Source organism: Hemibagrus wyckioides, linkage group LG06 (genome assembly GCF_019097595.1).
Source record: "Hemibagrus wyckioides isolate EC202008001 linkage group LG06, SWU_Hwy_1.0, whole genome shotgun sequence".
Lineage (NCBI taxonomy): Eukaryota > Metazoa > Chordata > Actinopteri > Siluriformes > Bagridae > Hemibagrus > Hemibagrus wyckioides.
The window spans coordinates 42,192,310-42,216,956 of record NC_080715.1 but is presented as its reverse complement, the minus strand read 5'-3'; the positions used below and the strand labels follow the sequence as shown (position 1 = coordinate 42,216,956).

General features: G+C 40.9%; 3 protein-coding genes across 3 annotated transcripts in view; 1 reads left to right on the top strand and 2 right to left on the bottom strand.

The window, feature by feature from the left end:
- Positions 1–1,818: 1,818 nt before the first annotated feature.
- Positions 1,819–7,000, bottom strand: LOC131355196 (E3 ubiquitin/ISG15 ligase TRIM25-like). The gene is made up of 6 exons (XM_058393476.1): positions 6,325–7,000; positions 5,932–6,027; positions 5,496–5,729; positions 5,192–5,363; positions 3,930–3,989; positions 1,819–3,755 (listed from the first exon to the last, which is right to left on the bottom strand). The coding sequence occupies exons 1-6, from the start codon at positions 6,922–6,924 to the stop codon at positions 3,214–3,216; spliced, it is 1,704 nt and encodes a 567-aa protein (XP_058249459.1). The 5' UTR covers positions 6,925–7,000; the 3' UTR covers positions 1,819–3,213.
- A 3,239-nt stretch (positions 7,001–10,239) lies between these two features.
- LOC131353871 (E3 ubiquitin/ISG15 ligase TRIM25-like) overlaps positions 10,240–24,647 on the top strand; it is a 106,383-nt gene continuing 91,975 nt past the window's right edge. The window contains exons 1-2 of the mRNA XM_058390944.1: positions 10,240–10,830; positions 11,786–11,881. Coding sequence (XP_058246927.1) covers positions 10,240–10,830; positions 11,786–11,881 — 687 coding nt within the window. The remainder of the gene's footprint in view (positions 10,831–11,785; positions 11,882–24,647) is intronic.
- Positions 15,500–22,610, bottom strand: LOC131355179 (tripartite motif-containing protein 16-like). Its single transcript, XM_058393460.1, has 6 exons — positions 21,470–22,610; positions 17,720–17,815; positions 17,298–17,531; positions 16,994–17,165; positions 16,696–16,755; positions 15,500–16,404 (listed from the first exon to the last, which is right to left on the bottom strand). The coding sequence occupies exons 1-6, from the start codon at positions 22,058–22,060 to the stop codon at positions 15,875–15,877; spliced, it is 1,683 nt and encodes a 560-aa protein (XP_058249443.1). The 5' UTR covers positions 22,061–22,610; the 3' UTR covers positions 15,500–15,874.

Here is a 24,647-nt window from a genome sequence, read left to right as displayed (position 1 = left end):
ACACACAATGAGAAATCAGCCCGTGAACAACAAACATCAAAATATACGGGATTAAATGAAACTCTCTCACAATTCATGAATCACAGCAATTTGGTCCATCAGACAAACACAATCTAAAAACGGAATACAAATATGTTCCATAAACTTCAAATAAACTCTCTCAAAAAGCAACTATACCTTAAAAGGGATACAATCAGGCGGGTACACAAATGGTCCTCAGCAGATCCCCTCGAGCATACTCATTCTAAAAATTATAATATATAAGTGAGCACTCACCACAATTATCTTCAATGGCATCCTCACAACACACTTCACAACAGTATCCCTTCGTTCAACATAAGATTACATGTGGATCAATGCAGGCATGACATACATAATTGTTTGACTAGAGAGTGGTGCACGCAAGGTGCGCTTACCTTTCATTCATAAAAACACACATGGGAGCCTGTGGCCCAGTGCAGCTCCTCACACAACAGCGACAATGCTAGAGGACCTCAGCCGTCCTTCCATTTCGCCTGTCCTTTTTAACTTCTAACCCAAATGGAGATCGGAAGATGCATTTCACCTGCTCCTCCTTTTTTTCCTCCCGCCCACCTTGCTATATATATATATATATATATATATTAGGGCTGTCAATCGATTAAAATATTTAATCGCGATTAATCGCATGATTGTCATGAGTTAACTCCTGATTAATCGCAACTTAATTGCACATTTCTATCCATTCTAAATGTACCTTAAATGAATACTTTTTTAGTTTTTAATACTCTAATCAACATGGGCATGGACAAATACTGAAATGTATGTTGTTTATTATTAGTGAAACCATATTCAACATAGAACATGAAGACTAGACATGTTTCAAAGGTCATAGATATTTTTCTTGTTCATGTCTATTAAACATATGAAAAAGAACAGAAAACAATGACTTCTTTCTTTGCACTGAGCGATTTACTGACACAAGCCTGTTAACATTTTCAGATCACTTCTTCTAAACATGCAAAGTGTACCTTTATTACTGAAACCACCTTAAATATAGAGCATAAAGAACATAGACATGTTTTTCAAATAACTTGTTCATGACTAATAAACACATGAAGAAAAGGACAGAAAAAACACAGGTTCACATTACATCTCCGCTGAAAAGAATCTAGTGTTGTCTGCCTTTGGCGAGGGGCAGGAGAGCTCTCTTCATCAGCTGTATGCTTCACCATCAAGTGATATTTTAAACTCGACGTGATGCGGTGAGAACTTAATTTACATCGACAATAAATGCAGTCCTCTCTCTTTCTATCACAACACCATTAAGGCCGAGTTCGGAGTTCCGACACTGTCCAGAATAGGAGTTTATGTGGATCACAGGGCAGGAAATCTGTCTTTCTACAGCGTCTCTGACACCATGAAGCTCCTCCACAGAGTCCACACCACATTCACTCAGCCCCTATATCCTGGATTTACTGTGTGGACTCCTGAAACAGTTGTCAGGTTTTCAGATCCACAGGCACCAAATTATTAGCGTTTCTATAGTAACGGCTCATGAGTGTTACATCTAAAAAATGCTGGAGGATGAAGAGCTCCAACATTGTGATGCCAGAGAAATCATACAACTCATAATGAATAAATATTGTTAATATTATATTACATTCATTATAAGACAAATTGTCAGACTCTAGTGAAATTTTCCAGCAAAAATGTTAAAGACGGTTTCATGACGTCAAGTGTCTTCTAGTGGCCAGAAAGAATAAAGCAATAAGTTTAAATTATGGATATTTAAAATAATATTAATAAATCATGATATTTTGGGGGATTTTTCTTTAAATGTATAAGAAACAAAGAGATCTATATTTTAGTGCAGCCTAGATATGAACTTTAATTGATCAATGTAGACAAAGATAGATTTCTGTTTTAGTTGAATGTATAACACTCTTCTTTCTAGTCGTGGAGGGTTTCGTTTTACGTTATTTCTGATTTTTGCTTTCCATTTCCCACTGTTTCTTTTCTTTGCATGAAGTGCATTTAAGTAGGTTAGATCTTACATTTAAAATTGATGCAGATTCAGAGCCAAAAACTCAAAACGATTTACTAGATTTCCTAGATGTACATGTAAGTAAAGTAGTAAAGTAAAGAAGTAAATGCAAATATGAATCTGAATAAATGAATCTTTATTACCTTATTTCATTTATGTTGCATTGTTTACTGCTGAGAGATATCACTAAAAGTGCATACTGTTGGGCCACATCACACCACCTCATTATTTTCCTGGACCTTCATGCCTCTTCCTGTTTTATTCCTTACCTGATGTAAGATGAAGATTTCTTGCTCATTAAAATACTATTTAGACGGAAATGAATCTGTAGATGAATATGTAGATAAAACTCACAAAACCCATTCAAAGAATCCAGTGACTTCAGAGCGATGGAACCGGAAGTGTGGTGGTGGATCATGTGCATTTCATGAGAATGTAGTAATTTAAAAGTGGTGTGTGAGCGCCGTCTGGTGGTCAGAAAGTTTAATGTTTCTGTTAAATTAAACCCACATTCATTACGACTTCCTTTCCTTCTGATCTCTTTATATGAGACTGAGATTGACACCCAGTTCACACCGTTCTCCTGTGGTCTGATCTTTTTCTCTAAAAATCAGAGATAAACTTGGATTTATAAGGTTCTGTCTGCCAGCCAATCATCATCCAGGCTGAATATGGGATGAACACAACAGAGGAAGCTTTAACCAATCATCTACTGTATGATTTAATGTAGTTTAAATATTGTTAAATGCTTTACAGTGAAATTTCAGGGTTTAGAAACAACTTCAGACTTTACAAAGTGAATGTGTATTTTACATCCAGAACACAAGCAGAAAAATCAACTGAATTAAAAAGTTGATCTTTTATTTTTCTAGAGTGTGATCCTAACAGGTTTAAAATGTTGTACTGTACTGACTTTATTACTGTTTATTAGGGATTTAATGAGAGGATGCTTCATATGAAACAAACAGATAGAACTTTACAGTGCTAAAGTCACAAGATATCATTTGATCTTTTTTTGTTAATTTTACTAGTTTTAACATTTCCTTTTTTTAATCAGTGTAAAATGACATTTTTCTTACAAAATAAAAATGACTGTATTTTGTGCAGCTGGATTGTGTGCTAGTAAAACAGATGATGGAGTAACAATGTGGTAATGTGCAGGAATTTTACACAAAACTCTACACACATTATTCTGGATCACACAATCTCACAGATGGAGAACCAGACCACCAGTAGAGCCTGAATCCAGCGTATAGAGGCTGAGTGAATGTGGTGTGGACTCTGTGGAGGAGCTTCATGGTGTCAGAGACGCTGTAGAAGGACAGAGTTCCTGCACTGTGATCCACATAAACTCCTATTCTGGAGGATGATGGAACTCTGAGATCAGTCTCAATGTTGTTGTGATAGAAAGAGAGAGAAGAAGAAGAAGAACACCACAGACTCCAGGACTGATTGTTGAATCCAAACCCACACTCATCACCCCGTCCTTTCCTGCTGATGTCTTTATATGAGACTGATATGAAAACAATACCAACAGCGCTCCACTCCACCTCCCAGTAACAGCGTCCACACACACTCTCCTTACACAACACCTGTCTGTAGGAGTCAAATCTCTCTGGATGATCAGAGTACTGCTGCTTTCTCTCACTGACTCTCACCACTCTGTTCTTCTCAGACAGAATGAGGTGAGGATGTGTCGTGTTGGGATCCAGAGTCAGATAACAGAAATCTAAAATAAAAGAGAAAAACAACTGAACAATGTGAACATGTTGGGTTTAGTGTATATTCATGTGAACAGTGTGTGTGTGTGTGTGTGGTTTGTAATTACGTGTGTGTGCTTGTTTGTGTATGTATGTGTGTGTGTGTGTGTGTGTGTGTGTGTGTGTGTGTGTGTTAGACGTACATTTCAGAAACTCTTCTCTGCTCTGTGGCTCTGGTGGTGAAATGATCTGAACTGCTGCAGCTGTGGAGAGAAAAATGGAAATGAAGACAAAAAGCATCATCAGGTTGTGTAAAAGATGGAAACAGTTGAAAGTGATACAGTCAGTTTATTCATTTCAAATCAGATTCACAAGCAATCTGCCAGATCTGTCTCAACTTCCTACTAGACCCCTAAATGCAGATGACTTAGTTGAAGTAACCAACAGCATAGGCACTATTTTTACCAGCACACTAGACACTGTTGCCCCCATCCGACTAAAAAAGGTCAGAGATAAAACACCTGCACCATGGTACAATAGTCATACTCACACCCTCAAGAGAGCAACCCATAACCTCGAGCTAAAGTGGAGAAAAACCAAATTAGAAGTTTTTAGAATTGCGTTTAAAGTTTGTCCAGCTATAGACAGGCTCTAAAAGCTGCTAGGGCTGAGCATCTGAGCAAACTGATAGAAATAAACCAAAACAATCCCAGATATACTCCAGTACATCTGATTAAATGCACATTATCATCTAGTGCTGCTAATATAATATTATGAACAGCAGCTATGCTAATTCTGTTCCACTGTTTCCCTTCTTCTACCCATCCCGAGGCATACAGAGACTGTGCCAGCTCCAGTGGCATCCAGAGATGACCAGCTCCAATCGGGTTCTGCTTTGTGAGGACTGGGGTATTCAAAGCAATGCTGCCAACCCTATGTGGACAATAACCTCCATATTAATTTACACCACATTCTGCACATGCTGTATTGGCATCACACAACTGACTATACAGAAATGCAGGACATTGTCCATATCACCCTCCCCGGTGTTTAAAATTATTTATAATCACACTATCCTCTGTCACCCAAATGAGGATGGGTTCCCTTCAGAGTCTGGTTCCTCTCAAGGTTTCTTCCTCATACCATCTAAAGGAGTTTTTCCTGGCCACAGGCCCCTCAGTGACCTCAGGCTTGCTCACTTCTAGGACTGTTTGTCTGTTTATATGTTTGTTGTTTCTTATGTTGTTTCTCATATAAAGCTCCTTTGAGACAATGCTCTTTGTTAAAAGCGCTATACAAATAAAATTGAATTGAATTGAATTGAATTTAATATTTTACTTCAAAGTGTCAGGTGAGCAAACTGGCTGCAGAAAAGTAAGCAGGAGCATGGCTAAGAAATAACACTTCACAGAGCGAGTAAAGACGTCCATCATTGTGTTTCTCCAGCAGGAGCAGCTCCTCTTACCATGTGGAGGGATTTTGTTGAATTCCTCCTCACAGAATTCCTCCAGTCTCTTCTTCAGATCTGAGAGAGAATTCCTCACTCCATCAAATGACAGATGTTGAGGGACAGTGATGCTGGATGTGTCAAACTCTGGTCTTTTTAATTGAGGAGATCGACGTCCAGAAGCTAAAGCCTACAGAGAAGAAATGAAATGAAAGACACACTTGTGATGTCAGACAGGGACATTTATTGCTGCTTTAATGAGAGGTGTTTTAGAGAGTGTGTGAGGAACAGCTGGCTCTGTAGACCAGACAGTGAGTGTTACCTGGAGGAAATGGATGTGATCATGTGTGTGTGAAAGCTGCTCCAGCTCAGTGACTCTCCTCTGAAGATCAGCAATCTCCTGCTCCAGTTGATCCAGGAGTCGTTCAGCTCGACTCAGTTCAGCCTTCTCCTGAGCTCTGATCAGCTCCGTCACCTCCGAGCGCTTTTTCTCCATGGAGCTGATCATCTCAGTAAAGATCCTCTCACTGTCATCTACTGCTGTCTGTGCACTGAGCTGTTAGGACACACACACACACACACACACACACACATACACACACACACACACACACACACACACACAGACACACACACACACACACACACAGATGATTTAAATCTCATCTATCATTCCCTCTCTTACTGGGACTCTAAATGACTGGTTGTCCATGTTGTGTGTGTTTCTAGGAGCAGCTCTGTCTCTGCTCACTGCTCACCTTTATAGTGTTCACAGTCTGTTTCAACTCCTGCACCTTCTTCTGCTTCTCCTGGATTCTCTGCTGGAATTTCATCTGATCCTCCTTTAACTCACTCTGATGACATATCAGTTATATCAATAAGGTTATAAATGGTGGGAAGATACATATTAACAGCAGTTAAAGAGTTAAAGTTCCCTCCTGTTTTCTGTCTTGTTTGGACTAATTTAAGTTGTAAAATGGCTGTTGGCCGAGTGAAGGTTCACTCATCTGATCTGATTATGATGAACACTGAATAAAGATATGTTTACTTAATACATTTTCTTTACTTAACTCTTCAATCACAAGTTCAATCTTGTAGCTGACCAAAGCTGCTAAATCTAAATGAGAAATATCATTGGGATGAGTTCTCACCTGTTTCTCAGCTCTTCCTGCTGCAACTGATACAGCGTCATGGCCTTTATGTTTATCCAACATGCACAAAGAGCAAATACATCTTTGATCAGTACGACAGTAGATCTTCAACACTTCATCATGTTCAGAGCAGATCTTCTCTTGTAGATTTCCTGAAGCTTCAATTAATGTGTGTTTTTTCAATCCAGGAACTTCATAGTGAGGTTTCAGATGAGTTTCACAAAAGGAGGCCAGACACATCAGACAGGACTTGACAGCTTTGTGTTTTCTCCCGGTGCAGAAATCACACTCCACATCTCCAGGTCCAGTGTAACAGTGAGCAGGAGAAGCAGCTTGGACTTCAGTCTTCTTCAGTTTCTCCACCACTTCAACCAGCATGTTGTTTCTGCGTAGAACAGGCCTTGGAGTGAAAGTGTCTCTGCACTGAGGACAGCTGTAGACGCCCTTCTGATCCTCCTGATCCCAGCAGCCATTAATACACACCTTACAGAAACTGTGACCACAGGGGGTAGTCACCGGATCCTTCAGGAGATCCAGACACACTGGACAGCTGAACTGATCCACTGAAAACTGATCTACTGAAATACTGGCTTCAGCCATTTTCCTGAACTCACACACGGAGAGAGAGATCAGTTTCGCTTCTCTGAAATGAGGAGTTACTTCCTGTGTGTGTGTGTGTGAGTGAGAGAGAGAGAGAGAGAGAGAGAGAGAGAGAGAGGAGGAGGAGCACAAACCCAGACAGGTCATGAAAACTCCTCTGTAAACCATTTCACCTCCTTCCACACATAAATATATCCATGTAGCTGTTACATTTTTTAAATACAGAATGGGTTATGGGGTTTTTTTTTCTAATAAAAAATGACATTTTAAAATGTTTATTAACCATATTTCATATCTCACATTTTATACATATTGAATCATATTACTATTAAACTATTAAACTATTAAAATGTATATTATTTATTGCTTTAATGATAAATTGTGTATAAAATTATTCAGTCTGATTTCTTGGAACTACTTGCAACAAAGCCACCGGCACCCGTCCACTGGAGGGAGCCCTCCCCCAAGTTTTGGCACCACCCACAGGGAACACTTCCAGGTTTTCTCAAACATTTAAGCAGTGTGTTCACAAAGCCAAGACGCAAAGTATTGTGATTCATTCCATACGGAGCCATTTGCCATTGCGTTGTTCTGACTGCTTTATTGTGTATTGACTTCGTTTTGTTTCTCAATTTCTGAATCAGTCTCGCGTTTATCTGATTTGTTTTGCATCGCTGTTTGCCTTTCTGGTTTTGACCCTTTTGCCTGCCCTTGTTCTTGTGATTTTTTGCCTGATGATTTGGATTATTTATTAAACGCCTACAAATGGACCCTGCTCAGTCTGCATCTGACAATTCATTACACTATTATTTAAACTAATATAACCCTAACCCTAACCCTAACCCTGGTCTATTTTAGTAAGTGCATTCACTTCCAGTGGTGGCATGCTGTCTCGAAGAATACTATAATTGGCTACAATTTTATATTTGGCTAACAGACAGTAAAACTCATCAGTGTTTGTCAAGAAGACAGGACTTGCTAGTTTGCTTGTTAGCTAAAACCATAACCAGACTAATGTTACTGTCTCCAGTTTAATGCTAATGCAATGGAATCTGCGTGTGTAAATCTTTAAAACTATTTCACACTTTTCTGGACTAGAGTGGTAAATCATGGTGGTCCCCATGGAAACGCAACTTGAGAGTGTATGCAAGGATGTCGTGGTATGAGCTCGCTTTTGTTTTTGTGTTATTTATCCGCATAGCGTGGTATGCTAATAACGCTAACAGATATGTTGCAGTAATAGTAGATCTATAATATTTTTCTTTATTTGCACTATTTTTAAGTATGTTTGTATATTTTATATATATAGTAAATGCATTTTGAGCATCCTCGTGTTCCATAACACACATAATACATTTTCATTTACAATGTGTGTTGAAATAACAATTAAGTGTCAAAATACAGAATATAAACTTTTATAATAAAAGCTAAATAAAAACAAATAAAAATAAATAAATAAAAACATAATGGGTCTTAGTGGTCACATGACCTCAGTCTATCTGGACTGCAGAAATGGAAACAATGCAGAAACTAATTCATGTGCTTTTTATGTTCTTATAAACAGAAGACAGAGATCATTGAGGAGGTGCTTGCAGGGTACAGACCACAGGGTGGCTGGTGAGCTCTGTATTAAGATGCAGGAAAGCCCATATGGTTCCCTCAGTCCACTTTGCCCAGGCCGGGTTGACCCTTTTGGTGAGGTCTGAAAGGACTCTAAAGGAGACTATAGATTAGATGTTTGGGACAAATCTCAGAAGTAACCTGCCAAACCCAGAAAGGCATGTACCTGTTTCTTGGTGGTGGGCCAGGTGTACTCCCTGATGGCCTCTACTTTCTTTTTCTGTGGCCACAGCAACATCCAGCCTATGCAATAGCCCAGGTATAGACAATGTCCATGAGGAGCTGCAATGTTGCTGGGGCTTCATGCAGACCAAAGGGCAAAACTCAGTACTGCCAATGGCCCCCGGAGGTGGTGAAGTCTGTTTTGGGCTTGGCGTCAGGGGATAGGGCTACCTGCCAGTAGCCTTTGGTGAGATAGAGGGTGGAAACAAACCAGGCCTTTCCTTGCCTCTCCAAGAGGTCATCCACACAAGGCAGGGGGTAGGAGTTGAATTCTGATTTGGTTGAACCTTCAAGGAAGTCGTTACAGAGGCAGAGGGATCCATTGGGCTTGGGCACCACCACAATAGGGCTAGACCATGGGCTGGCAGATTCCTGTATAATTCCCTCTTTTAGCCTTCACTGTACTTCCTCCTCTATAGTGTGACAATGGGCTTCCAGGACCCTGTATGGCTGCTAGCGAACCACTATCCTGGGAGGGGTTTTGATCTCGTGTTGTACCAGCTGCATGAGCCCAGGGGTGGATGAGAAGACATAGACAAACGGGTCAATGAGCTCCATGACATCTTGCTGCTGGGCTGGTGAGAGATCTTCTCCGCTCCTGAACAGGGTGTGCTCTTGAGGATCTGTGACAGCACAAGCAAACACAGACACAGCCAGCATGGCCAGCAACCATTTCTTTAATATGTTAATATGATACAGTTCAGTGTCTGCATATTTACCTGGCTGATGAAGGTGATAATTCACAGGTCCCCCCCGCTCAAGGACTGTATATGGGCCCTGACATTTGGCCAGCACCTTGCAGGCAGTGTTGGGGACTAGGAGCATTATTTGGTCCCCTGTTTGGAACTCCCAGGCCGGTTGTATACTCGTACATGTACTTTTTTCTAGCTCCTGTTGCATCTCACACTTGGGTCCTACATCCGTGCTACCTGATAGGCAGTGTAATGAGCGGGACAATGTTCTGCTTGGAAACCTTGGGTCCTGGGGTTCATGTGTATGTTACTTTGAATTGTACCGCCTACCTAAACGCTGCTGCAAGTTCACCCCTCTATTGCAACATTGGTTCCCTAATGTCAGTGTTATCTTTCAGCTGGATTATACTCCCTGCCACATTGCTGTTCAAGAATGATTTAAGGAACATGACAAAGGATGAATTGGGCTGAATTGGCCTCTAATGTACCAGATCTCAATTTGATCAAGCGTTCATGCGACGTGCTGGATAAATCCATTGAGGCTCTAACTCAACCTAAATACCATATGGACAAAAGCTCTCTCTCTCTCTCTCTCTCTCTCTCTCTCTCTCTCTCTCTCTCTCTCTCTCTCTCTCTCTCTCTCTCTCTCTCTCTCTCATTTTTCTCTGCCATACAGAACCAGGAAGTCACTCTGACTTATTTCATAGGAATTAAATTGAGCTAGTGACATTCTCTCTCTCTCTCTCTCTCTCTCTCTCTCTCGCACTGTGAGTTCAGGAAAATGGCTGAGGCCAGTATTTCAGTAGCTCAGGATCATTTCAGCTGTCCAGTGTGTCTGGATCTCCTGAAGGATCCGGTGACTACCCCCTGTGGTCACAGTTTCTGTAAGGTGTGTATTAATGGCTGCTGGGATCAGGAGGATCAGAAGGGCGTCTACAGCTGTCCTCAGTGCAGAGACACTTTCACTCCAAGGCCTGTTCTTCGCAGAAACAACATGCTGGCTGAAGTGATGGAGAAACTGAAGAAGACTGAAGTCCAAGCTGCTTCTCCTGCTCACTGTTACACTGGACCTGGAGATGTGGAGTGTGATTTCTGCACCTGGAAAAAGCGCAAAGCCATAAAGTCCTGTCTGGTGTGTGTTGCTTCTCTTTGTGAAAATCATTTTAAATCACATCGTGAAATTCCTGCTTTGAAAAATCATACAGTAGGTGAAGCCTCAACAAATCTACAAGAAAAGATCTGCTCTGAACATAACAAGCTGATTGAGATTTACTGCCATACTGATCAAACCTGCATCTGTTATTTGTGTATGATGGATAAGCACAAAGGACACGACACTGTCACAGCCGCAGCAGAAAGAGCTGAGAAACAGGTAAGAAAGCTTTTCAAAGTTAAATCATCTTAATTATTTGTTACTGTCTTCAAACATGTGCTTTAGGTAGTTATATGATTAAAGCTTTAATTTTAATTTGGGTAAGAATCATAATGATTCTGCAAAAGGTTACTAAATTGAATGTGTTCTGATTAAAGAGTTAAATTCATTTTTAGTGATAATCGCAAATCCCGTTAGATTAGTTACGAAACATTTCAGTGACAGGGTGAGGTAGGTGATCACACACACACACACACACCTCCCATCCATATCACATATAATAGCATCTAGCATTCAAGCTTGATAGCAATCCATGCATGAGTTTCATTAAAACACACACAGATACAATCCAAAATGAAGCACAGAAACGTAGTCAGAAAGCAAGTCAAGTCCAGAAGCTTTTATTGTCATTTCAACCACATATAGCTGACGCAGTACATAGTGAAATTAAGTATATAGTTTCAAACACAAATACAACACAGAGCTAGGACAGAAGTTTGTCCTAGTCACATAAAGTGCAAAGTGCAAACTAGATGCAAACAGAGCAAAGACAGGAGTACAATAAGTACAAAAAAGACAACACAAAACAGGACACATTGCGCTGACAAATAACATGAAATTAAATCAAATGATGTACAACTTTGTGAAACTGTGAAAAACCAGGTAACTAATAACATATGATAGTAAGATAGCAGTGGTTGAGGTAGTGCAAGTGCAGTGCAAATACCTTTGTATTAAACTAAAAGCAGTCATTTTAGTAATCAAATTGTCCATTTGTCCAAAATCTCAGTTTTTCTCTTTATTTTGCCTTTCACCATGAACAAATTTGAGGTTATTTTTAGCTAGTAACAAAATGCAGAAACCAAACTGAAGTTCAACACTGTGCTTCCAGGTGATTAGACATTCTGTTGTAGGAAGTAATAAAGATGAACTTCAATAACTGATGTGTCCTCAGAGTGAGTTAAAGGAGGATCAGATGAAATTCCAGCAGAGAATCCAGGAGAAGCAGAAGAAGGTGCAGGAGCTGAAACAGACTGTGAACACTATAAAGGTGAGCAGTGAGCAGAGACAGAACTGCTCCTAGAAACACACACAACATGGACAACCAGTCATTTAGAGTCCCAGTAAGAGAGGGAATGATAGATGAGATTTAAATCTTCTGTGTGTGTGTGTATGTGTGTGTGTGTGTCCTAACAGATCAGTGCACAGACAGCAGTAGATGACAGTGAGAGGATCTTTACTGAGAGGATCAGCTCCATGGAGAAAAAGCGCTCGGAGGTGACGGAGCTGATCAGAGCTCAGGAGAAGGCTGAACTGAGTCGAGCTGAACGACTCCTGGAGCAACTGGAGCAGGAGATTGCTGATCTTCAGAGGAGAGTCACTGAGCTGGAGCAGCTTTCACACACACACGATCACATCCATTTCCTCCAGGTAACACTCACTGTCTGATCTACAGAGCCAGTTGTTGCTTACTTTCTTTTTCTCTCTCTCTCTGGTTAAATGCTCTGATTTGTCCTGATCGGTGTACAACGGATAACTGAACGTCGACCTGCCACAGCCACCTCCACCAGAACAATCGACTGACCCGCTGAGGGAAGAAGTTGCAGCTCTGAGCAAGGTCATAAAAAACCTGGCAGGAAAAGTGAGCACGCCTTTGAGCCCCGTGTCCCATCACAACAGAGGAAGAGACCGTTTCACAATATCTGACCAGACTGATGGAGGCAGATATGTCCGCTGAAGTGGTGATGCCTTATGAGGCACACCTTAGAAATAGCTTCATGAACAGACTGAAAGAAGACATTGCAAGAAAAGTTAAAGACACATGCATAACATGGGACACTGGCAAACTCACACTGATTGAGCAGCATGCCATCCATGCTGAAAAGCTCTTGAATCAAGATAAACAGAAGAAGCAGAGAAGGCGTGAAGATGACATGCATAAAGCACAGAAGGCCCTTCTCCAGATGGTCACTGTTCAAACCCAACAAGGGCAAAGTTTCGGGAACAGAGGACGAGGTAGAGGACGTGGACGTGGTAGAGGCTGGGGTAGAGGCCGAGGAGGAGGACCAGGGGGAAGTGGATATTTTGTTTGTGGATCCGATGAACATTGGATGAAGGACTGTCCCAAGAAGTCGTTTCATCAGAGTCAGCAAATCAACGACAACATGGGAGATTGAAAAGAAGAGAGGAGAGCGGAGGATGAGGCTCCAGAAGGGTTGGGTGAGTCACAATATTTCATGCTATGCAAAGAAGACATGCTTAAGCTAACCTAAAACTGTCCTGTCACTGATGTAGTTGTTGTTCAAAATGCTATCTCTTATTTAGAACAAAAATTTGAACCTAAGGGAACTTACGTTAAGTATCAGACAGAAGCTTATGCAAAATTGCCCACACTGGTACTTGTAGTTAAGACCATCAGTTATCCTGACAGCACGGAGTTCCACTGTGTTAAGTATGATCCGAGCAGCTTGATCTATGTATATGAGTGGAAATTGTGTGACGCCGCTATAGAAACAGTAAATCGGACACTCCTTGACAAGGCACATGTCCTTACTAATCCACTATGCACTGACTTCATGGCACCTGACAAATTGCATTGCACAGCACATGCACACAAGGGTGGGTCAGTTTGCGAATATGAGTCAGACTGCTTCATAGAAGGTAGGGAACAAAAGTTTTGTTGTTGAAGAAATTGATGTGGAATGTGCATTTTTGCACGGCTGAGGTAGACCTGTCTCACATAAAAGTTAGAATGGGTAAGCCACACCCATTCACTGTTTGGAATTCAGCCCAGATTGTGTCTCTGGCAAAGCCACCTGATGCCAAATGGAAGGACGTCGGTCCATAGGTTTTAAAGGTTGTGAAGCATAGGGACTGGGTCCCAACTTCTGACCCAATGGTCAAATTTAGCCCGGGGGCAAATGCCTACAGCATGTCCCTCAATTGGGTGACTAAGGTAGAGAGAACTGTGGAAATGATTCCTGATGGCAGGCATGAACCATCAGTTTGTGCCACAAAACATAATGTTTCCAGAAACATTAAGGGCAATTTTTCCACCGCACTTCAAGTTCCCTGCATGTTTCAAGGGCAACGGGAATCAATTCCTGGGTGTAACACACAATTCATCATGTGGCACTACCTACGATTCTTACAGCAGTAATAACAGTTACAGTGAGAAACCATGTTCAGCATTACATCCGGGAGAAAATGGCTCGCTTCCTTATAGCGATGATTGGTACTGGGTGTGTGGGCAATGGGCCCCATACCTCTCCCCAGTGGTACCAGTGGTCATACTTCTGTGCCTATTCAGGCCCTGTTTGGTAAAATGCTTACAGAGATGGATGATCAAACAGGTCACCGGATACACCATGTTGCTGCAGACCAAGGAGGAGGACGGGAAGCACAACCATCAGGTCAGTAAGAACAACTAGCTCGCTACAGGGGAATGACGTCAAACACCCCGGCAACCACCTTTCCAAGATGGGGATCCGATTCTGGACTGGCCGCCAGACCCGTTGGACACAGATAATTCACCAACTCTGAATGTGGACACTGATGAAGAAGATGATGTGTAAAACCTGAGTAAAACAATAATGATAACAATAATGATGATGCTATTTTCTTACTCGTTAGAGAGTCTTTTCTCTACAAAAACAGCAGTATAGTCTTTTCTGCAAGGATGTAACTATGTGACAGCATAACTGAAAACCTGGTGGGAAGGTTATGATAGATGTTTGTTAGATTATTACTTTATAAAAAGCTTAAAATTTTTAATATGTTATCCCTTTCTGTGATAATGTATGTGTGAGGCTTGTGTGTATGTGCAGATTGTCATGTATATGCGTGCAAAAGACTTGAAATATGCTGACAGCTGAATTTCTTAGAATAATTCTTGAGGACAATATGTCACTTCTAAGGGGAACTAAGTTGGCAGGGTAAGGAACTGAAAGGAGACACCTACCCAACAACTATAGCTTGAACTTTTGAATTCATGCAACTTCTGTTAAGAGTGTATGCATAAAAGCAGTGGGAGAGAAAGGGGAAGCGCCTCTCACTCGCAGATGCAGTGTCTTGCGCAGTCTTTTTCATTAATAAACTTTTCTACTCTTACTATGACTTTAGTCAAGTCTCCAACTTACATAAATTTGTTTAACTGATTTCCACAACAGTAGATAAAACTCACAAAATCCATTCAAAGTATCCAGTGACTTCAGAGTGATGGAACTGGAAGTGTGGTGGTGGATCATGTGCATTTCATGAGAATGTAGTAATTTAAAAGTGGTGTGTGAGCGCCGTCTGGTGGTCAGAAAGTTTAATGTTTCTGTTAAATTAAACCCACATTCATTACGACTTCCTTTCCTTCTGATCTCTTTATATGAGACTGAGATTGACACCCAGTTCACACCGTTCTCCTGTGGTCTGATCTTTTTCTCTAAAACTCAGAGATAAACTTGGATTTATAAGGTTCTGTCTGCCAGCCAATCATCATCCAGGCTGAATATGGGATGAACACAACAGAGGAAGCTTTAACCAATCATCTACTGTATGATTTAATGTAGTTTAAATATTGTTAAATGCTTTACAGTGAAATTTCAGGGTTTAGAAACAACTTCAGACTTTACAAAGTGAATGTATATTTTACATCCAGAACACAAGCAGAAAAATCAAATGAATTAAAAAGTTGATCTTTTATTTTCCTAGAGTGTGATCCTAACAGGTTTAAAATGTTGTACTGTACTGGCTTTATTACTGTTTATTAGTGATTTAATGAGAGGATGCTTCATATGAAACAAACAGATAGAACTTTACAGTGCTAAAGTCACAAGATATCATTTGATCATTTACAATTCCTTTTTTTTAACTAATTTCCTGTCTGATATCTAATATTTAACATTTACTTTTTAATCAGTGTAAAATGCCTTATGAGATTTTTTACAAAATATAAATGACTGTATTTTGTGCAGCTGGATTGTGTGCTAGTAAAACAGATGATGGAGTAACAATGTGGTAATGTGCAGGAATTTTACACAAAACTCTACACACATTATTCTGGATCACACAATCTCACAGATGGAGAAACAGACCACCAGTAGATCCAGAATCCAGCATATAGAGGTTGAGTGAATGTGGTGTGGACTCTGCGGAGGAGCTTCATGGTGTCAGAGACGCTGTAGAAGGACAGAGTTCCTGCACTGTGATCCACATAAACTCCTATTCTGGGGGATGTTGGAACTTTCAGATGAGTCTTAATGTTGTTGTGATAGAAAGTGAGAGAAGATGAACATTGCAGACTCCAGGACTGATTGTTGAGTCCAAACACACATTCCTTACCCTGTCCTTTCCTGCTGATGTCTTTATATGAGACTGATATGAACACATCACCGCTCCACTCCACCTCCCAGTAACAGCGTCCACACACACTCTCCTTACACAACACCTGAGACCAGGAGTCAAATCTCTCTGGATGATCAGAGTACTGCTGCTCAATCTCACTGCCTCTCACCACTCTGTTCTTCTCAGAAAGAATGAGGTTATGATGTGTCGTGTTGGGATCCAGAGTCAGATAACAGAAATCTAAAATAAAAGAGAAAAACAAACTGAACAATGTGAACATGTTGGGATTAATTCACACAATACTGTATATTCATGTGAAGTGTGTGTGTGTGTGTGTGTGTGTAATTTACACTTCTGCTTGTGTGCGCTTGTGTGTGTGTGTGTTTGCAAACCTTATAATGTGGGGACATTGACCTGAAAATTTACACTTCTACTTGTGTGTGTGTGTGTGTGTTTGTGTGTGTGTATATGTGTATTTGTTTGTGTGTGTGTGTATGTGTGTGTGTGTGTGTGTATGTGTGTTAGACGTACATTTCAGAAACTCTTCTCTGCTCTGTGTCTCTGATGGTGAAATGATCTGAACTGCTGCAGCTATGGAGAGAAAAATGGAAATGAAGACAAAAAGCATCATCAGGTTGTGTAAAAGATGGAAACAGTTGAAAGTGATACAGTCAGTTTATTCATTTGAAATCAGTATTTTACTTCAAAGTGTCAGGTGAGCAAACTGGCTGCAGAAAAGTAAGCAGGAGCATGGCTAAGAAATAACACTTCACAGAGCGAGTAAAGACGTCCATCATTGTGTTTCTCCAGCAGGAGCAGCTCCTCTTACCATGTGGAGGGATTTTGTTGAATTCCTCCGCACAGAATTCCTCCAGTCTCTTCTTCAGATCTGAGAGAGAATTCCTCACTCCATCAAATGACAGATGTTGAGGGACAGTGATGCTGGACATGTCAAAAGTTGGTCTGTTAATTGGAGGAGACTGACATCCAGAAGCTAAAGCCTACAGAGAAGAAATGAAATGAAAGACACACTTGTGATGTCAGACAGGGACATTTATTGCTGCTTTAATGAGAGGTGTTTTAGAGAGTGTGTGAGGAACAGCTGGCTCTGTAGATCAGACAGTGAGTGTTACCTGGAGGAAATGGACGTGATCATGTGTGTGTGAAAGCTGCTCCAGCTCAGTGACTCTCCTCTGAAGATCAGCAATCTCCTGCTCCAGTTGATCCAGGAGTCGTTCAGCTGGACTCAGTTCAGCCTTCTCCTGAGCTCTGATCAGCTCCATCACCTCCGAGCGCTTTTTCTCCATGGAGCTGATCATCTCAGTAAAGATCCTCTCACTGTCATCTACTGCTGTCTGTGCACTGAGCTGTTAGGACACACACACACACACACACACACACACACACACACACACACACACACACACACACACACACACACACACAGATGATTTAAATCTCATCTATCATTCCCTCTCTTACTGGGACTCTAAATGACTGGTTGTCCATGTTGTGTGTGTTTCTAGGAGCAGCTCTGTCTCTGCTCACTGCTCACCTTTATAGTGTTCACAGTCTGTTTCAGCTCCTGCACCTTCTTCTGCTTCTCCTGGATTCTCTGCTGGAATTTCATCTGCTCCTCCTTTAACTCACTCTGAGGACACATCAGTTATATACATAAGGTTATAAATGATTTCAGCCTAAATATCAAGGGCAGTTAAAGAGTTAAAGTTCACTCCTGTTTTCTGTATTATTTTGACTGGTTTAAATTGTAACATTGCTTTTGGCCGAGTGAAGGGTCACTCATCTGATCTGTTTATCACGAATGCTGAGTAAATGTACATTTATTTAACATACACTACTCACCAAAAGTTAAGGATATTTGGCTTTTGGGTGAAATTTATGGAAAATGTAAAAATTTCATGCTACAGTGATATTATATCATGAAAGTCGGGCATTTAAGTAGAAGCTGCAGTGGTGATTTCCTCATCTCAAACAATTCATTGAAACAAAAACCAAGAACAGTGGTGGGTATACCACAACAAAAAATCTCAATGTCTCAATAATCTGTCATGTGCCCTTGACCATCAATTACAGCTTGACAACGACGTCTCATGCTGTTCACGAGTCGACTTATTGCCTGCTGAGGAATGGCATTCCACTCTTCTTGAAGGGCGGCCCTCAGGTCATTGAGGTTCTGGGGTTCAGGGTTACGAGCCTCTACACAGCGACTCAGCTGATCCCATAGGTTTTCTATGGGATTCGGGTCTGGAGAAAGTGCAGGCCACTCCATTTGAGGTACCCCAGCCTCCAGCAGCCATTCAATAATGATGCGACCTTGATGAGCTGGAGCATTGTTGTCCATGAAGATGAAATGTCGAAAACATCGTTGGCGGCCATCATTTCTGCTGAATGTGAATCGATTTTCATCAGAGAACAGCACTGAGGCCCACTGGTCCCTCGTCCAGTGTAAATGCTCCCTGGCCCGATGCCTGTGTCTGGTGGTGTGGTCAGGTACCCTTGCAGGTCATCTAGCACGCAGACCACGCAGATGTAAACGGTTTTGAATGGTCTGACGTGACACTTGGGTTCCTCTCACCTCCCTTAAATGTTCCTGGAGTTGAGTGGCGTTCATCATCCGGTTCCGCAGGGCACTGTTCATAATGAAGCGTTCATCAACGTGGGATGTGGCCAAAGGACGACCACTTCTATGCCTTTCTGTGACTCTTCCAGTCTCTCTGTATCTCTGTCGCAACCTGCTGATGGCACTCTGTGACACTCTAAGCTCAGTGGCCACTTCCCTCTGAGAACATCCTGTTTGAAGCCTCACAATGGCGAGGTTCTGTTGATCAGTTGTTAGGTGTGGTCTTGGTCTCATGATGTCAAAATGTGAACAGCATGATGAAGAGGACTGTTTAAATACCAATTCTAATTGAACCAGAAAATTTATTGGTCGATTCATGGATCAAACACCAGTTGTGAATTTTGCCGTTAAGCACCGTGATAGAGAACAGCAAGTTCTGCAAAAAGTACTGAAACACTGAACAGTTGGACATGTGCATTCAAAAGTGTAGAGAAGGTCAAATTAATTTCACCTGTAAAGGTTATAGTGCATTTTAGGTGCATCCTGAAATTTTACCCGAAATCCTTAACTTTTGGTGAGTAGTGTATTTACTTTACTTAACTGTATAATCACAAGTAAAATCTTGTAGCTGAACAAAGCTGCTAAATGCACCTTGTAGAAATAGTTTAGTTTAGTTCTATGTTTGTCTGCATCATCTGTACTTTGTTTTCATTCTGTGTAGCTATCAGCTATATATGGTTGAAGTGACAAAGCTCTTTTGACTTCGATTTTGACTTTAAATCAACAGCCTTTAGAGTATGGAGAGAAACTGGATAGTTTCTACTCTACTGTTGATGCCGAGCGGATGGTTCAAGGCCGGCAGCACATCACAGACTAAAGAACCAGCACGAGCACTGCTATCAGCCCCTCAGACAGCCTGCTAGATGATCTCAACACCTTCTACACCCACTTCAAGAACTCCAGCAACAACACAGAGGTGGCACTGACACACTGGCACCACCCAACCACACTTCTTCCCTCTTACTGTATCATCAGCTGTGGTACACAAAGCACTGAGGAAGATCAACCCCTGTAAGTCAGCAGGGCCAGACAACATTCCATGGCAGGCTCTCAATGATTGTGCTACAGAGCTGGCTGATGTACTCACTTCCTTCTTTAACCTCAGTTAAAGAAGTCAGAGCACCATACCCACCTGCTTCAAGACCACAACAAAAAAAAACACAACTCCACAATCATGAACACACTTGCCGACATTCAGAGCAGCATACTGGACACATTGGTCCCCCTGCAGTATGCTTACCGGCCCAACAGGTCCACCTCAGGCGCCATTGCCACTGCCCTGTATATTTTCCTCTCTCGTCTGGAAGATAAGGACACCTATATCACAATGCTCTTTATCGACTACACTTCCACCTTTAACACGGTCATCCCTCCTAAAAAATCACCCACACTGGACTACACCCCACACTCTTCGACTGGCTCCTGGAATTTCTGACTGGCATACCACAGTCTGTCAGGATTGGTAAAAGGATCTCAGCCAAAATCATAAACATTGGCACCCCACAGGGGTGTGTTCTCAGTCCCATCCTCTACACAATGTTCACACGTAACTGTGTCATGTCCCACACGGACAACATCATCCTGATGTTTGCTGATGACACCACAATGATAGGACAGATCATTGGTGGGGACAAAGCAGCCTACAGGAGGGAGGTGGTCAGTCTTGTGACATGGTGTGAGGACAACAAATTCACCATCAACACAGACAAGACAAAGGAGATGATATTAGACATAAGGAAGGAGAGGAGAACTAACCAGCCACTGTTTATCTGAGAGCTTGAAGTGGAGAGGTTAAGTAGCTTTAAGTACATGGGGGTCCACATCAGCGAGGACCTCACCTGGACACTCAAAGAAGGTTAAGAAGGCACAACAGTGACTGTACTTCCTGAAGAGGCTGAGGAAGTTTGGCATGTCACCTAAGATCCTCAATAACGTCTAACGCTGTGTTGTTGAGAGCATCTTGACCAACTCCATCACCGTGTGAGGGACTGAAAACATTTGCAGACAGTGGTGAAGACTGCTGAGAAGATCATCAGGACTCCACTGCCCGCTCTGCAGACCATATACCACAGCAAAGTCCACAGGAGAGCTGCTTCTATCCTTAAGGACCCCACACACCACCAAAATAGACTGTTCACACTCCTACCCTCAGGTCAGAGGTACAATAGTGTGAAATGCAGAACTTCCAGATCAAGGGATTCTTTCTTTTTTCTCAGCCATTAAACTTTTAAACAGGTACCCAAAGGACATAGACTAGTCTTATAGATTAGTTGGACTAAACTGCTCCTTCTCATTTTGCACATTTGTTGTTACTGCTGCTATTTTTATCAAATAGGTGCATTTCATTTGCACATTGTTAATGATACTGCTGCTGCTATTATTATCTACAGTTGCATTCAATTTGAACATGTTACTGTACTATTGTTTTGCACATAAGTCAATATTGTACACTGGCACTTACACAGGTATACATAATCTATTTTTCTATATTTACATAGTCTATATATATATATATATATATATATATATATATATATATATATATATATATATAATGTGTGTGTGTTTATATTTTTACATAGTTTTGGTGCACATGACAATAAACACTTTAAATTGAATTGAATTTAAATTGAAATGAGAAATATTGCAGGGATGAGTTACAACCTGTTTCTCAGCTCTTCCTCCTGCAACTGATACAGCGTTGTGGCCTTTATGTTTATCCAACATGCACAAAGAGCAAATACATCTTTGGTCAGTACGACAGTAGATATCCAGCACTTTATCATGTTCAGAGCAGATCTTCTCTTGTAGATTTGTTGAGGCTTCAACTAGTGTATGTTTTTTCAAAGCAGGAACTTCATAATGAGTTTTGAGATGAGTTTCACAGAAAGAAGCTAGACACATCAGACAGGACTTGACAGCTTTGTGTTTTCTCCCGGTGCAGAAATCACACTCCACATCTCCAGGTCCAGTGTAACAGTGAGCAGGAGAAGCAGCTTGGACTTCAGTCTTCTTCAGTTTCTCCACCACTTCAGCCAGCATGTTGTTTCTGCGTAGAACAGGCCTTGGAGTGAAAGTGTCTCTGCACTGAGGACAGCTATAGACTCCACTCTGATCCTCCTGATCCCAGTGACCATTAATACACACCTTACAGAAACTGTGACCACAGGGGATAGTCACCGGATCCTTCAGGAGATCCAGACACACTGGACAGATGAACCGATCCTGATCTACTAAAATACTGGCCTCGGCCATTTTCCTGAACTCAGAGAGTGCACGAGATCAGTTTCTTTTTGTAATGAAAAGTTACTTCCTGATTCTGTGTGTGTGTGTGAGAAAGAGAGAGAGAAAGAGGGAGGAGGAGCATAAACACAGACAGCTTTTGAACACTCCTCTGTTAACCATTTCATCTCCCTCCAGTTCAAAAATATAATCCATTTAGTTTTTGTTCAGACCAAACAGACACCAACTCAAAGAGTGAAAACTATTGAAGCTTGGGGCAACATTTTATTCCAGTTCTTACTGGTGTCACATTTTTTCCCTGGGAACAAAAACACTTTAGACAGTCCAGCCCACCAGCCACCATGAGCACAGAAAAAGCTTTTATTTAAAGACTTGCAAACTGCCACCTGTGTTATTTTCATCATGCTTGCCTCACCCTCGGCAGACTGGACCTGGAAGACATGGAGTGATGAACAATCTGCAAAACAACTCTCTCTTTCACTCTTTTACTCTTCTTCTGTGTGTGTGTGTGTGTTCACCTGCCTCAACATGTCACAGTTCAGGGTGAAATGTTCACTAACCATTTTTACCAGATTACAACAACAGGCTATATATATATATATATATATATATATATATATATATATGATAATATTATATTCTAAGTAAGCCAAAATGTCATTCTGTGCTAACACTACTGATTATTAATCATTTATTAAGATTAAGAGATTGCTTAATTAGAAACAGACAGATCCTTACAATAGAAACATCATAGAATATCATTTCTTATATCTTTTTTATTTATTTTTGATTTTTATGAGATTCAGCTTTAACAAACTTTTTTATGGCATCACCTGCTAGTTCCCTGCCACACAGGTCAGGATCCGTAGCCCAGCAGGCAACTGGCCGCACCTAAGGCTAATAAACCACCATGAGATCAAGTGATATTTTAAACTCAACGTGATGCGGTGATAACTTAATTCACATCGACAATAAATGCAAACTTTGTCGACAGAACCATCAGACATCGTTCTATATATAAAGAAGACGTTTTTCTTTCTCAATTTCGGTTTGCTGCTGCATCTCCCATTTCCCAAACTATGGGCAAAGCCAAGGGTCAAACAGAAAATGCGCGCTGCGTTAATCGAATGTTAATAAAATTATTTCAGCTACAATGATCAGTCCTGGAGTCTGGTGTGTTCTCGGCATCCTCTCTGTTTCTGTCACAACACCATTAAGGCTGAGTTCGGAGTTCCGACACCGTCCAGAATAGGAGTTTATGTGGATCACAGGGCAGGAAATCTGTCTTTCTACAGCGTCTCTGACACCATGAAGCTCCTCCACAGAGTCAACACCACATTCACTCAGCCTCTATATCCTGGATTTACTGTGTGGACTGAAACAGTTGTCAGGGTTTCAGATCCACAGGCACCAAATTATTAGCGTTTCTATAGTAACGGCTCATGAGTGTTACGTCTAAAAAAAATGCTGGAGAACGAAGAGCTCCAACATTGGTATGCCAGAGAAATCATACAACTCATAATGAATAAATATTGTTAATATTATATTACATTCATTATAAGACAAACTGTCAGACTCTAGTGAAATTTTCCAGCAAAAATGTTAAAGACGGTTCAGTTTTTCATGACGCCAAGTGTCTTCTAGAAAGAATAAAGCAATAAGTTTAAATTATGGATATTTAAAGTAATATTAATAAATCATGATATTTTGGGGGATTTTTCTTTAAATGTATAAGGAACAAAGTGATCTATATTTTAGTGCAGCCTAGATATGAACTTTGATTGATCAATGTAGACAAAGACTATGTTTTAATTGAATGTATAACGCTCTTCTTTAACAGTCACATGGAGGGTTTCATTTTACGTCATTTCTGATTTTTGCTTTCCATTTCCCACTGTTTCTTTTCTTTGCATGAAGTGTGTTAAATCATACATTTAAAATCGACGCAGATTCAGAGCCAAAAACTCAAAACGATTTACTAGATTTCCTAGATGTACACACACACACACACACACACACACACACACTAATCAGATATGAAATACGAGTCAAATATGAAAAATATTAATTAAATTCTGGAGTTTATCCTCGAACTCTATTATGTAATCATGTGAACTTCTAGTCTCTCTCTCTCTCTTTCTCTCTCTCTCTCTCTCTCTCGCTCTCTCTCTCTCTCTGTAAGTTATTATGTGTGAAAATCAACACACCAGATAGAACTGTAAATAGACAAACACATCAGAGTTGTTATCTGGAGGCTCGGTTTTACAGTGTAGAACACCATCAGTGTCAAAAACACAACCCGAGTGATCCTCTTCACTAAAAGACACATGACAGGATTTCCAGCAGGACTGTGTCTCACTGTGAGAAATAAAACCTCTACTGCATTGTGTTCATGATGATAATGATGGCAATAAAGCAGAAATATTTCACTGTAACCTGAACTTCAGTGTCATTTGTTCTGCATACAAATTTTCCGTGAACAAAAAGTTTGTAATTTATTGATAAATGCAAATATGAATCTGAATAAATGAATCTTTATTACCTTATTTCATTTATGTTGCATTGTTTACTGCTGAGAGATATCACTAAAAGTGCATAC

Excerpts from the sequence above, each read along its gene's own strand:
- LOC131355179 (XM_058393460.1), bottom strand. The coding sequence starts at position 22,060 with ATGGCCGAGGCCAGTATTTTAGTAGATCAGGATCGGTTCATCTGTCCA. Across the intron at positions 17,532-17,719 it reads AGACTGTGAACACTATAAAG|CTCAGTGCACAGACAGCAGT; the intron begins GTGAGCAGTGAG and ends GTGTCCTAACAG. Across the intron at positions 17,166-17,297 it reads ATCACGTCCATTTCCTCCAG|GCTTTAGCTTCTGGATGTCA; the intron begins GTAACACTCACT and ends TCTTCTCTGTAG.
- LOC131355196 (XM_058393476.1), bottom strand. The coding sequence starts at position 6,924 with ATGGCTGAAGCCAGTATTTCAGTAGATCAGTTTTCAGTGGATCAGTTC. Across the intron at positions 6,028-6,324 it reads CAGGAAGAGCTGAGAAACAG|AGTGAGTTAAAGGAGGATCA; the intron begins GTGAGAACTCAT and ends ATATGTCATCAG. Across the intron at positions 3,756-3,929 it reads CAGAGAAGAGTTTCTGAAAT|ATTTCTGTTATCTGACTCTG; the intron begins GTACGTCTAACA and ends CTTTTATTTTAG.